This window comes from Scheffersomyces coipomensis (assembly GCF_036884675.1).
Source record: "Scheffersomyces coipomensis strain NRRL Y-17651 chromosome Unknown DFJ63scaffold_2, whole genome shotgun sequence".
In the NCBI taxonomy this organism is placed as follows: Eukaryota; Fungi; Ascomycota; class Pichiomycetes; order Serinales; family Debaryomycetaceae; genus Scheffersomyces; species Scheffersomyces coipomensis.
The window spans coordinates 1,208,775-1,222,133 of NW_027042893.1; the positions used below are offsets into that span (position 1 = coordinate 1,208,775).

The 13,359-nt window shown below is 28.2% G+C and overlaps 4 protein-coding genes across 4 annotated transcripts; 1 reads left to right on the plus strand and 3 right to left on the minus strand. All coding sequences in view use genetic code 12, as the record gives it.

Moving 5' to 3' along the window:
* Window positions 1-1,428: 1,428 nt before the first annotated feature.
* DFJ63DRAFT_333954 (uncharacterized protein) lies at window positions 1,429-3,206 on the plus strand (the record flags this gene model as incomplete). The annotated part of the gene is made up of 4 exons (XM_064907944.1): window positions 1,429-1,697; window positions 2,183-2,250; window positions 2,434-2,658; window positions 3,061-3,206. The coding sequence occupies 4 exons, from the start codon at window positions 1,429-1,431 to the stop codon at window positions 3,204-3,206; spliced, it is 708 nt and encodes a 235-aa protein (XP_064763692.1).
* Window positions 3,207-3,730: 524 nt separating this feature from the next.
* On the minus strand, window positions 3,731-4,689 carry DFJ63DRAFT_294032 (uncharacterized protein). Its single transcript, XM_064905419.1, has one exon. It carries the CDS (start codon window positions 4,641-4,643, stop codon window positions 3,816-3,818), a length of 828 nt encoding a protein of 275 aa, XP_064763693.1. The 5' UTR covers window positions 4,644-4,689; the 3' UTR covers window positions 3,731-3,815.
* A 1,943-nt stretch (window positions 4,690-6,632) lies between these two features.
* Window positions 6,633-7,250, minus strand: DFJ63DRAFT_311694 (uncharacterized protein; the record flags this gene model as incomplete). Its single annotated transcript, XM_064905818.1, has 1 exon — window positions 6,633-7,250. The coding sequence occupies one exon, from the start codon at window positions 7,248-7,250 to the stop codon at window positions 6,633-6,635; it is 618 nt and encodes a 205-aa protein (XP_064763694.1).
* Window positions 7,251-10,469: 3,219 nt separating this feature from the next.
* RGS2 (GTPase-activating protein) lies at window positions 10,470-11,492 on the minus strand (the record flags this gene model as incomplete). Its single annotated transcript, XM_064907945.1, has 1 exon — window positions 10,470-11,492. The coding sequence occupies one exon, from the start codon at window positions 11,490-11,492 to the stop codon at window positions 10,470-10,472; it is 1,023 nt and encodes a 340-aa protein (XP_064763695.1).
* Window positions 11,493-13,359: the final 1,867 nt, after the last annotated feature.

The window sequence follows — 13,359 nt, forward strand, 5'->3', positions numbered from 1 at the left end:
TGTGGAGGATGTAATGTGGAGGAAACTTGTAACATTAATCACCGAAAGTGAAACGCTCATTTGTATTATTATTTGTAAGCTTTTATGATAATAAAGTTGGTCAATATTTTCTAAGCAATAATCAGTCATTCAATTGATCTGTATTACCTTCTAGCCTTACCACAATGGTCGTATTAATAGGAGTAACCCCATTGAATACTACACATTCCAACAATTCAATAGAAAATAAATAAGATTAATATAAAATAAAAAAATATCATTAAAAAATAAATTCGGTAATCTCTGTGATTAATCAAAGTGGTTACGTATAACTTCTTTAATCTGCATGCATATCAATTTCCTTCTATCAAGATCTTAGTAAAGTTTATCTATTCATTGAGCTCAATTATACGATGATACGCAATGACTCTATATTTTTTTCCAATGAGTGATGTATCTGTCGAAAGTAGATACTAGATACTAGTATTCTAGTATTGTAATACAGAATTAACTCCTTTCTTATCTTTTCACTTAATCATAAATGAGTAAATTTTACTATTAATAGATCACATATGCTTAATATTATTTTTTAAGCATACTCTAAAAAAAGTTGTGGTTATAATGCAGCCCTTACAACAATCCGGTAAACCTCGTATGCGAGATAAGATTGCGTTAATTTTGTGACAGGTTTTGCTTGTTAAGCACCGCTAAGGGGCAGTTACACATTTTAGAAGAGAATAATAAGGAAGATACTGAGCGATTGCCCCTATTGAAGACGAATTTGTTCAGTGAAAATTTATTTAAATCATTCGAGTAGAGAATTGACACCTTATAGTATCAACTCTGTTTCAGCTTGATGAATAAATAATAAATTTCAAATATTTTCCTTACATTTGTATTGACAATTTCACTAATTTTAACTTTAAATAAGTAAAATATTTCAAATTGTAGAAAGCATTATATTGATCCTCTATAAACTCTGCAGATTCTGTTACAAAAGTGAAACTTAATTTTATCTCACTTACGAGTGTAGACTTTTCTGCGTCAAAAATAATCCTATTGCACCGCCCTCTACAGAGATCTCGTGAAACTAGGGACACTAATGTAGGTAAGAAGATAGATTTACACAGACGATTACCTGTTTGGCAGTATTTAACATACGAAACAAAGTACAAACAGATTCTAACTTCTAAAGTAGTCTATAATTATATTAAGCACCAAGAAAACTATATAAATCATAAGCTCAATATGGTTAAGCTATTTATAATTGTTTTGGATTTGTTTAGTCAAGATAGGAACAGCAATTCTTAGAGACCAGGGTTGATAGTACACTGATATGTTGAAAACTATCCTTTGACAATATGGAAATGTATAAATAAACAATACATAAGCTAAAATCCACTACTTTTCTGGCACCCATTTTTTATATTTTCAATTATATCATTCATCATGTCTAGATCCTCCTCCAGAAATATGAGGCGTTTAAAAAACAGATCTTCTAGTGAATCGATGAGAAGCGTACCTAGTGAAGATCAATCAATCCACTCACATCCAACTACTATCCAAGAAGGAATAGAATTACAAAATGTTAATCCACCTCCACCTGAAGTTCCCATCTCACCACCATATCCAAAAAAAGATAAATTAACTGTATTTGGATGGATTGCTGAAATGTGGAGCAATTTTTTCAAACATTTATCCGATTTCACTTTATTCATGTTCAATAAGTCAACCAACTGCCTAAAAACAATTGTCTACTACCTAAAAACAATTGTGGATTACTTATATTATTTTTCCGATTGTATTGTCACTATCAATGAAAAGGATACATGGCTCATCATACATATGCTTCTACTCACCTTGTTCATTTTGAATATAATCTTTTTATTTATGGATAAAGCTAATATAATTGGTATCAAGGTTCGTAATATCAATACTTACAGTTATAGTTTTATAATCATAGTCATGTCATTGTCAATGGTTTTACCAACCAAGAAAGATATTTCCAAATACTTATTACTGCTCATCATCTCCATAATTCTGTTGCCAACAACCAATTGTTATCGTTTTATTGAGAGTTATTTGTTGGGAAAGAAACCTCCTTAATTGTTTTTTATAGCTTTTTTTTTATATAGTTTTAATAGATATCTTTTAATAAATTATTAATTAAATCTTACAAAATAACTGCCTTGTACTACTCAAGGAGAGTTTTGAGTTTAAAAGAATGCTTTTCTCTTTATAATTTATATACTATTCTGGGATGTACCGATAGTAAAGCATTTACTTTTTTTATTTTCTGCTCTAACTTTATTCAAAAAGACCGAATTGGGACAATCGGACTTTCTAATAAATTTCTAGTCTACAATTATTCTATAATTATAACAGCTTCCCATCCAAAACTTTGTAAAACATTATAAAACATATTAAATATGCAAATAACTACCATACCTACAGATTCGATCCCAACTGATGAAGAATTAAAACAGATCATGGAGTTACAAAACCAACAAATTGAAAATCTTCAACAGTCTATATGTGATCGAACTAAAATAAATAAGAACCAATCTCATAAATACTTTATTTTGATACTTTCTCTTAGTCCTATTCAACTGCAAATTACTGATTTAAAGCTGAATAATATCGATTATGAACGAAGAATCAAGACGTTAATGTCATCAAGTATACCTCCACCAGATTATACATAACGATATTTCGCATTACAAAACTTCAATGGTGAATTACTTAAAATTATTTATATCAGATTGTCTGTGAGTTAGTACGGTTTTACCAAGTTTCTATGTCCTTTAACTCTTCATAATTCATTTTTTGTATGTTAGAAACTCGTTTTTTGACTAAACAAGCAAAACATGTAAATTTATCTTGATGTAAGTCAAATTTAAGCTAAATACCTTAAATTTAATTAATTTATCTTTTCATTCTTTTTTTTTAATATCATAAACACTTGATTCAAGATGAGTACTGGAAAGATTACAGACTTCCTGATTTGTTATCGTGCTAGCTTTCAGGAATTCCGATTTCAATTACTTGAATTGTCTTTACAGGGACTTATAAAACGTACAGATAATAATAGAAGAAGTATACAAATCAGTAATTCAACACTACCAAATTCAAATGATTTAAAATTATTAACTAGCAATGATTCAACATTTTCCAAAAATCTTACAAAATTAGTCTATCAAGGTCAACCTCCTCCAATTGATTATTAGGGGTGTTCCTCAATTAAGTTTATCATTTTCAGCTGTAGGAATGTTATAATAATGGAATTGCAAACTTATAACTTAGAGAAAGTACTGAATCAAATTGACTGAAAATAATCTTAACCTTTAATTCAACATATTCATATTGATGTACACAAACTATGTTGTGTTAGCGTTCATTTTTAAGGGAAGAAAGTATATAACACTTTGGTCCAATGTAAAACACAAATGAAACTTTTATGTTATAGTTTATTATTTAATATTTATGATGAAAAAAATTCAAATTCCAATATAAACATATTCACACTACAACAGACTATCAAATTAAATGTCTATAACTATTGTAATCAACTGTCAATTTTCCTAATTTAGAATATACTCTCTTACTAGATTTTGTTCTAAAAGGGTCAACCCCTTCCAAATAGGAGAAAATATATTTTTGCGATTATTTTTTATTATAAACCCTTGATTTTGATAACAATAAAAGTGATATAAAATTTCGAGATATCTGAGTTAAAAATTGAATTACATTTAATAAATTTGCTAATAAACTAACTAATATATATATATTTATTTATAACTATTATATATAAAAATAACAAATCAAAAAATCACCAACTAATCATTACGATTATTATTCAATAATCTTACAATAAAAAGGAAAAGATTGATGATATCTAAATATAATTGAATACAACTCATAACCTCATCATCTAAATGATTAACAGTCATAATCTTTTGGGTATCAATTATGATATAAACCGAAAATAATATAGCACCAAATAAGCCGTAAATGTTCTCAGTGAAGCTTGTATTAAATCCAGGAAAGAACATTAATAGGAAACTCCAACTAATTAATATCCAGATAAACATTCCAGCGTAACTTTCCCAACTTGTGAAATCATATTTGGTTTGGAATGTGAAAATTGTCAACCCAATAAAAATAACAAGTGTTAATAAAATAGCGTTTAATAACACACTACTATCAATGAATAAAGTTGCAATACCAACGGAGAAAGCTTCAGAAACAGTGAATAATCCCAACAATACCAAATTAATAGGATATGATCTTGCCTTAAAGAAACAGACACCAAGGAAACCAAATGTAGCAAATAAATTAACATAAAAGATCCACAAATGATTGAACATAAATTCTTTAAATCCATCTGATGAATAATGAATGATTGTACCAACAATTAAACTAAGTGTTATTTGAGCTGTTAATAATGCGTAGACTTTTCTAATGAACATTTGACGTATGGGTAATTCACAACTTGCAACGTTGACAGAATATTTAAAATCATCAGGGATATTATCACCAAAAGTTCTTGGTTGATTGCTTGTTCCTTCTTCTTCTTCAAACAAGGGTGAGTTATAAGCTGGTGGAGGAGCTCCTGCTGTTGTCGAAGTAGGTGGATAATCGTCTAATGGATCCTTTGATGGCATGATGTGATGTATTTTGATGTCAACTGATTAAGATTTGTAGTTGATTTGATTGAAATTAACTAAATTTATAACTCTAAATTTAAATGACCTAAAATAATTTTGCCCTTGCCTTATTTTTAGTGTGTGCTTTGAAAACGCGAAAACGTGCACAGTCACATGACCAATAATTAGGTGAAAAGAGAACTGCAGAAAGAATTTATATGATTAGAATATTATTACATGTATACTAACTGTATCATACTTTAATTGCTTTATTTTGACACCGTAAAGTTTGTTCATCTTAATAAGTTTTTGTTGTTGAATTTAAATAATCTCAATCAACTCAGTGGTATTATTTTTCATGTTAACTAGTCTTTGATACTGGATTCTAAACGGACTTTCAAGACAAGAAAATTAAATCAAAATGCGTGTGTGTCCTTTGCATCATCTTAGATTTGACAAAGGATTTCATGAATTTTGTTGATTGTTTTATCTTATCATTAATTTTTACAACTTAGGTTGTACATCTAAACGATCCAATCCATTTGTTTGAAACAGTAAGTTTGAAGTCAGCTTATTATGAAGTGAATACATCGTAGCTGAAACAGCAGATTTTAATTTGTATCCATTTCGAGCAACCCAATTACTCTTTGGAGGAAGTTGACCTTGATTTATTAATTTTGAAAGCTTTTCAGAATAAGTTGAATCAGTTTTAGTCAAAAAATTTAAATTATTTTCAATTTCTGCTAGTGTTTTATCAATGCGGGTTACTTTTTCATAATCCAATTCATGAAAACTCCACCCCAAATTCGGCTCGAACATTCCAATTCGAATGTTTTCTAATATAACACTATGACACTTATGAGTATTTTCAGTAACCATATTTTTTAGGTCTTTTCGAAGTTGAATGGCAAACGAATAAATGACCAAATGAACAAATGAATGAATGACCGAATAAATGATTGGATATTTAAATAGTTTATATATTATATTGAAATATAGTTATGTTATGCTTATATAAGAAATGGAAACTTTAAAGATCTAGTAAATCCAATAAGGGAAATTTGAAGATTTCAAAATACAAAAAACAATATAAAATTTCCACACCGTTAAGAAAAGAAAATTATAGACAATCGATTAATTCCTATGAAGGTGATCAATGAATGATAACTTACTTATTAAATTTTGGAATGGCAAACATTGTTCCATATATTCTGGTGGAGGTATAGTGCCCAATTCTAGCTCATTAATAGTGGATCCATAATCAGTAATATACATCATAATAGTATCAAGAGAAGCTTGTAAACTTGAATATTCATTCAGTTGAAAGTTATCGATACAATCTTGCTCGTCTAACAATTGTTCTAGATTTTCAATATTTTGGAGTTGTGATTCTATGATCTTTTTTAATTCTTCTTCATTTGGAATAGAAGTTGTAGTTATAGTTGTGGTCGTCATATTTAATCACTTTGATGAAAAGTTTAATATTCAACAATTAAAAGTTTTAAACTTTATAAATATTTTAAATTAACATACATTTCGGTGACGTACACCTACTATTTAATCTGTTATGCTAATTTGGTGATAAATGCAGAATATGGCAGCTATTGAGATCTATCAAACGAAGAAAATATAATAAAACACAAATTGCACATAACAGGAGTGAAATTAATTTTAATTATATACAATATCAAGAAGTAATCAATATAGTGTTTATTAGTCTATCTTAACATTACATTTGGCTTAAGTTTTGCATCCAAACGACTCACTATTGAAACAGCAAACAGATTATTATGCAGTTAAAATAGCTGATTTTAATTTATGTGTTATAAGGTATCTTATAATGATCCTTATTCCTGCTATAATCTGCATCCGACTTGTCAGTTCAGGATATGTCCCTTTCTCTAATTTACTATATATTAACTCTGAAATCCTCTTGTATATTTTACTCTACTTTATTAGAATATAAAGTCATTCCTACCCAATTATTGATCACAATCTACGTTTGTTCTATCTCAGAACTAAAACATTATGTTTTCCTCCTGCAACCAAAAAATATTTTGGAGGAGGTTGACCTTGATTTATTAATCTTGAAAGCTTTTCAGAATATTTTGAATCAGTTTTAGTTAAAATATTTAAATCATTTTCAATTTCTGCAAGTGTTTTATCCATGAATTCAACTTTTTGACGATCCGGTGATTTTATATGCCACTGAAAAAGCTCGTCGAACATTTCAAGTCGAATTCTTTCCATGGATTCACTTTTGCACTTTATAGTACCTCGAATTTTTCTTGCAGCCTTCTTGGATGAATTCTTTTTGATATTGAATAGCAAATGAATAGATGGCAGATGATGTTCTGTATATTCTGGTGGAGGCTTACTGCTCCATATTAATTTATTAATAGTAAAACCATATTTATTATGCGTTTTAATATGAGAAAGCTCCAGTTTGATAAAATCAAGGGAATCTTTTAAACTTGAATATGCACTCAGCTGAATTCTAACGATACGTTTTTGAGACTCTAATGATTTTTGAAGAGTTTCAAGTTTTTGATGTTGTGATTCTAAGATCTTTTTTAATTGTTCTTCATTTGGAATAGAAGTTGTAGTTATAGTTGTGGACGTCATATTTAATCTGAATTATAATGATTTGATGAAAAGTTTAATATTCAACAATTAAAAGTTTTAAGATTCATAAGTGGATTAACATACAGTAGTTTATTTTATGTTATGCTCATTTCATGTTAGAAGCATATTTGTATATAAAAGAATACAACAACTATATAGATTCATCTAGGAGGAAAGAATAATTAAATAACTGCATATAACAATAGAAAACAAATATAGTAACTTCTCCAGATCTGCAACCATATTGGGAATGGCAATGGTAATAACGGGAATTATTAAACTAAGATTATTATTTCATAAGTTTTTGGATGATTTATTGATGTAGTGACATTGATTTATCAATTTATCATGAAGTGAATATATTGCTGATTATAAATTATGACCACCTCTTTTATTAATCAAATTTTGGATTGGAGGAGGTTGACCTTAATATAATAATTTGGTAAGATGTTTAGAAGATGGTGGTTAAAATATTTAAATCATTTTGAATTTTTAAGAGTCCAGGATTAATGTTTTGTAGTTTTCTTGTAAGATAAGATTAAACTTTAATAGATCTTTTTACAGAGCATTGAAGAAGTTCAAGTCGCTGTTGGTGTGAGCATGTAGACCAAGAAATTGTGACTTCTGGAATATTTTAACTACTCATGTTGAATGAAGTTTATTGACATTGAAAGATAAATGGTTGAAATATTGATATTTTATTTACATTTAAATAATATAGAGATAAATTTATATGTTAAGCTTATTTTGCCTAGAATTTATGTAAAATATAACTTGCATAATAAAACGTTGAAACTCTTAGAAACAACAGACGTCTGACAAACAAAATTGAAGACGACTTCTACAATGTTGATCTATTTCACATTGTTCAAGATTTTTGATTTGTTGATCTTGTAAAGTTATGATTTTTCTTAATTCTTCTGGAGTAGAATCTCTAATTATGGTAGTTTTGTCCATATTTTATTTGATTTATAACGTGCTTCGATATTGTGAAGAGTTTTAAAATCTATAGAATATAAACTTTAGAAATTTATATATTTTAAAGGTTTATTTATATTATTTAATTTTATGTATGATTAGCGACCCTTTTAACAGTGTATATACTATTTAATTATATGTTATACTAATAGCGCCACAAACCGAAAAATAAGCAATTACTCACAAAATCAACAAAAGCATAGCAACCACCAATTCGTACAATAATTAGCCCTTTCAATACCATTGTAGTAAAGATTCATATTAAACTCACTATGGGTATTAAGATATTTTCTGCAGAGATAACTTCTTAAAGCACTTCAAATGTAATTATTTCCACTTGAAGAAGATTAAAGTGTAGAATGAAAACTACCTTGATTAAGATTCTGGTTGAGGTGGAGTATAAGGAGGTAAGAACGAAATAGATTCGGATAAAGGTGGGACTCTAACTGGCCTTGGAATTGTTGAACTTGTAATGAATGAAGATGAAGATGTTGATGTTGTTTTATTTTGTTGAGATTTGATAAATTTAATTTGTTGATTATGAACTTTACTATTATTTGATAAAGTTTCAACTTTAGATTTAATTGATTCAATGGTTAATTCCAATTGTTGAATTAAAATATCATTTTCATTATTGGCTTTACATTCTGATTCTAACATTTTTTGTAAATCATCAATATGTTTTTGATTTGATTCGATTCTATCTAATAATTCTTGAATATTTTTTGGTATAGATGTAGACATGATGGTATGATTAGTTGATGGAGAAAAGAAGTAGATAAAAAAAAATTGAAATGAACAAGTTGATTGATTGTTTTTCCTATATATTTTTAAATTTTACCCCAGATTAAATATTCATGTTATGCTTATTTGATAGGTAATAAAATAGGTAATTTTAAAGATGTGCGAAAAAAAGGGTAACTCCAATGATAATGAAACTAAGGTAAGTACAGTGATACAAATCTTTATTTTACTAGAAAAGAGTGACTTCAAAGGTATGTTCTATCGAATCTCTAAGATCTATAGATCTCTAAATGAAACAATTCAAGTAAAAGCTATGGTCAATAAATGGGTATAATTACACAAAACTATTAAAATTTCGCAACCAAAAAATTTTAATATATAGTAATGATAAATAGGGATAATAAGTAAATAAACAAAACATCCAAGTAAACAAACATCCAAGTAAATAAACATTCAAACGAAAGAAAAAACAAACGACTACAAACAACTAAATAAACAAACTTTACGTAAAGGTTAAACTTTGAGATTTAGATATATAACGTTTTACGTATGGGTTATGTTATGTTATCAGTAATTTTTAATTGGGGTACACCCATCTTACCTGCATATAAAACACCAAAAATACTAATTTACGGCGGGGCGAGAGGGTGAGAACGTTTTTTTATAAATGCGAATGATAAAAGATCTTCCCATTAGGATCACAAAAGGAGTAGTGTATAGTAATAAATTTACTAAAAGATAACAACTCTCCGTTTATTCCACCCCTCACACATAGTTAACGTAATTAATTAATTAACTATGAAACCGTAATTACATATGATAACTAGTGATCATTACTAATTATAAACTATACCGTTTTAAACTATTAACTTTTTTAAGTAATAAATAAACGGTTTAAAAAATGAGGAGTTATCTTCATTGTCCTTGGAGGCAGAGCAGTACTAAGTTAACTAGGAGTTAACTATGAGATTAAAGGGAGTGGGAGGGGAAAAGACGTTAATCTGAAAAAAAGAAACGACTGAATTAAAAACCATCATCCTTTTTTTAATGAGCCACTACTACCAATCAATTTGGACGACAACCAACCATGCCTCCCCCCCCTCCTTAAAACTTTAACCATTCAACTTCAAAACAACTTTCATCAACTTCCCCCACTTATCCCATCCATCCCCTCTATTCAAACATCTCCATCAATCAATCAAAACTATTTTTCATCTCCACATTTTCATCCCCCTCCTCTTCTCTGTTTAACCTAAAATTATCATCATCAAATAATCACATCTCCTACATATCTAAAATGAACTTACTGTGTATAATTGTAAATGTATTAATCTATAAAGTATAAACTATTATAATCATAAAAAAACCGTTATATGAATAATAAAATAAATGTTTAACCTGAACCCCTTAATAAATAAAATGAACTAGTAGTAGTACTAGTAACTGTAATTGTTGTAATAATACAAATGAATTGAAACATTATGGTAGAAATATCATCTACTCTTCATTACTAAATCTTCTAAATTTAAATTGTTTTTTAACCTTTTTAAATTTCTCAATTGAATCAATTATAGATCCAATCGATGAACCTCTTGATCCTGGAACACCAGAGTTTGATACGGTGGTAGTGGTTGATGCTGATGAATTATTGCGACTTGATATTAAATAACTATCATTATCTAATGATGAATCATTGGATGAGTTTGATGACGAATTATCATCAATATCATTTAATTCAATTTGTTTAATGGTTGATTTTGAAATAAATAATTTATTATCAATTTGATTTGATAAGCTTTCTTCTTCATCAAGTTGTCCCAAGATTGGTTCATCAGGATATGGAATATGACTAGTTTTATCGATTGGTGAGACTAATTCTGATTTTCTTCTATAAATAATTAATTGATCATGTTCATCACCACCATTCTTATTAATCAATTTAATATGATAATTCTTAAATTTTATAAATTCATTAAATAAATTAATCAAAATTTCATCCATAATTATCTTTTTAATATGTACAAGTAAATGTAAAGTTGGAATTTCAAAATAATTAAATTTCGATTTTAAATTACATCCAATATTAATCTCTTGAATACTATTCATATTTAAAAATTGATTAAAGAAAACCTGCCATTCCAATAATTTCATCTCATGATATTGTTCAATGAGTTTATTGATATCGATTATAAATTGATAATTCTCAATACAATGAATCGATTCAAGATATTTGATAAATTCACCTTCACTATAATAATCATCACCATTATTTTCATCTTCATTACGATCACCCAGAATAAGATCATCGAGAGTTGGAATGATTATGACTCGAGTATGACTATGACTATGGGTATGTTTATGATGAGGATGAAATGATTTGATTTGGTCTGATGATGTCGATGTATTTTCTAAACTATAATTAAAGAAATGACTAGTGGGTATACCATTATCTTTGATATTGACATTAGTAACACTACCACTACCACGACCTGTAGTAGTATTAGTAGGTGATAATGTCATATCTATATGTTATGTATATGTTTTATTATATGATGATATAGTAAGATAATATTCTAGTCCATTTAAAAGTTGATATTCTGATAAAAATAACTAGTTATATAAAAATTGAAATTAAAAAATGTACCTCCACTTTTATTATATATATATCAAATTTTTTATAATGACAATGTATGAATTGTATAGTGAAAAAAAGCTGTGGATCCCCTCCTCCCCTCATAATCAGTAACAAACAAATAAAAAAAAACCGTTTTATTTATTTATGTGTGTGACAGAGGTGAATTATTTGTTTAAGAGAGGTTAAAAATAAAATAGACAATGCACCATTCACACAAAACTTTAAAAAATATTTGATTGTGGGTAACTTTTATACCACTCTCGCGCGACCACACGTTTAACTTCCCATAGTTAAAAGACTTAACCATCCTTAAAAATTAGATAATGAATAGGATTATTTTCTAGCCCTTGCGCACGACATACATTAAACTGTTTCAAATTGCGTTGATTGCATTCGTTTCGTTACAACTTTTACCGACTTTAGATTAGACCCATTAATTAATTAGCGTTCAGGGTTAATTCATTCATTCAATCATTCAGTCGTTTGATCTTCAAATCGGTTGGTTGGATAATCATCATTCAATTAACTTAATTATAGCAAGGTCGTACTATTAGAAACATTACATAAATTATCACATCATAATACATCAATCATAGATGATGATCTACTAAATAATGATTTATACGAATAGTTGTGGTGTTACAATTTTAAACATTGATTGATTGATTTATTTACACACTAACTAACTTTGATTGACCGATCGGTAAATTAACAATATAATAATTATTATTATTTATAACTTTTACTGTAACTGATACTGTTTGTTACTGGTTTAAGTAATTTATTTTTTAAAATTGCTTTTTTTTATTATGTGATCTATATTTTTTTTTACAGGTTTAGCCCTCCACCAATAAAATCCACACCTCTCTTATTAATTTAATTTTTTTTGATAAGAAAGATTAATTATTTTAGAGTTTTTTTCTAATAAAATTGAATGGTTTTTTTGTTTATTTTTACGGATTGACAAGCTTATCAACTACTATTACTATGGAAAAGAAAGCTTATATAATATGACATGATTATAACCATCCCAGGATAGTAATAGTAGTAGGAGTAACTAATAAGGATGATGATGAGTAGGGGTGGTACACCCCATTTACTGGGTTAATAATTTAAATCATAAGATGAGCAACGGTATAACAAAAAACCATTCTATTATTATGGTTGTAATGTTCAACGAACCATTATAAAAAAAAAAAAGAAATAAAGGGGACATAGTGACACACCGACTTAGATTGTTTTATTGATCAAGTTCCATTGTTCTGAAAATTTTGAATGAATGAATGAATTGTCCCTCAATCAAATTTTGACTCCTCCTCGTCCTCCTCCTCCTCATCTGCCTCCTCTCTTCACTCTATCCACACATTTGATCATATCGCAGTACCAAGAAAATAATTCACACTCTTATTTTAAAAAGCAATTTTTATTATCTTATTTTCATTCCTCCCTTCCCTTCTTTCATATCCTTTGTTTTGAATGATATATTTTATATATTCGAACTAAACTCATAATCAATATCTGCCCTTACCCCCCTCTATCCCCATCTCTCCTCATTACAAATCAAATAATGAATGTGTCTTTTCATTCCCCATGTTTTGACCAATAATGATTTAAAAATATCATTCATCTACAGATACACAAACCTTTTGTAATTGTATTTTTCAATCTTTCCATCCCCTCCGGTGGTGGTGACATTTTCACTTTGTTACCCAATATCTGTATCTTTAATTTAGTGTTACTGTTACTATTGCA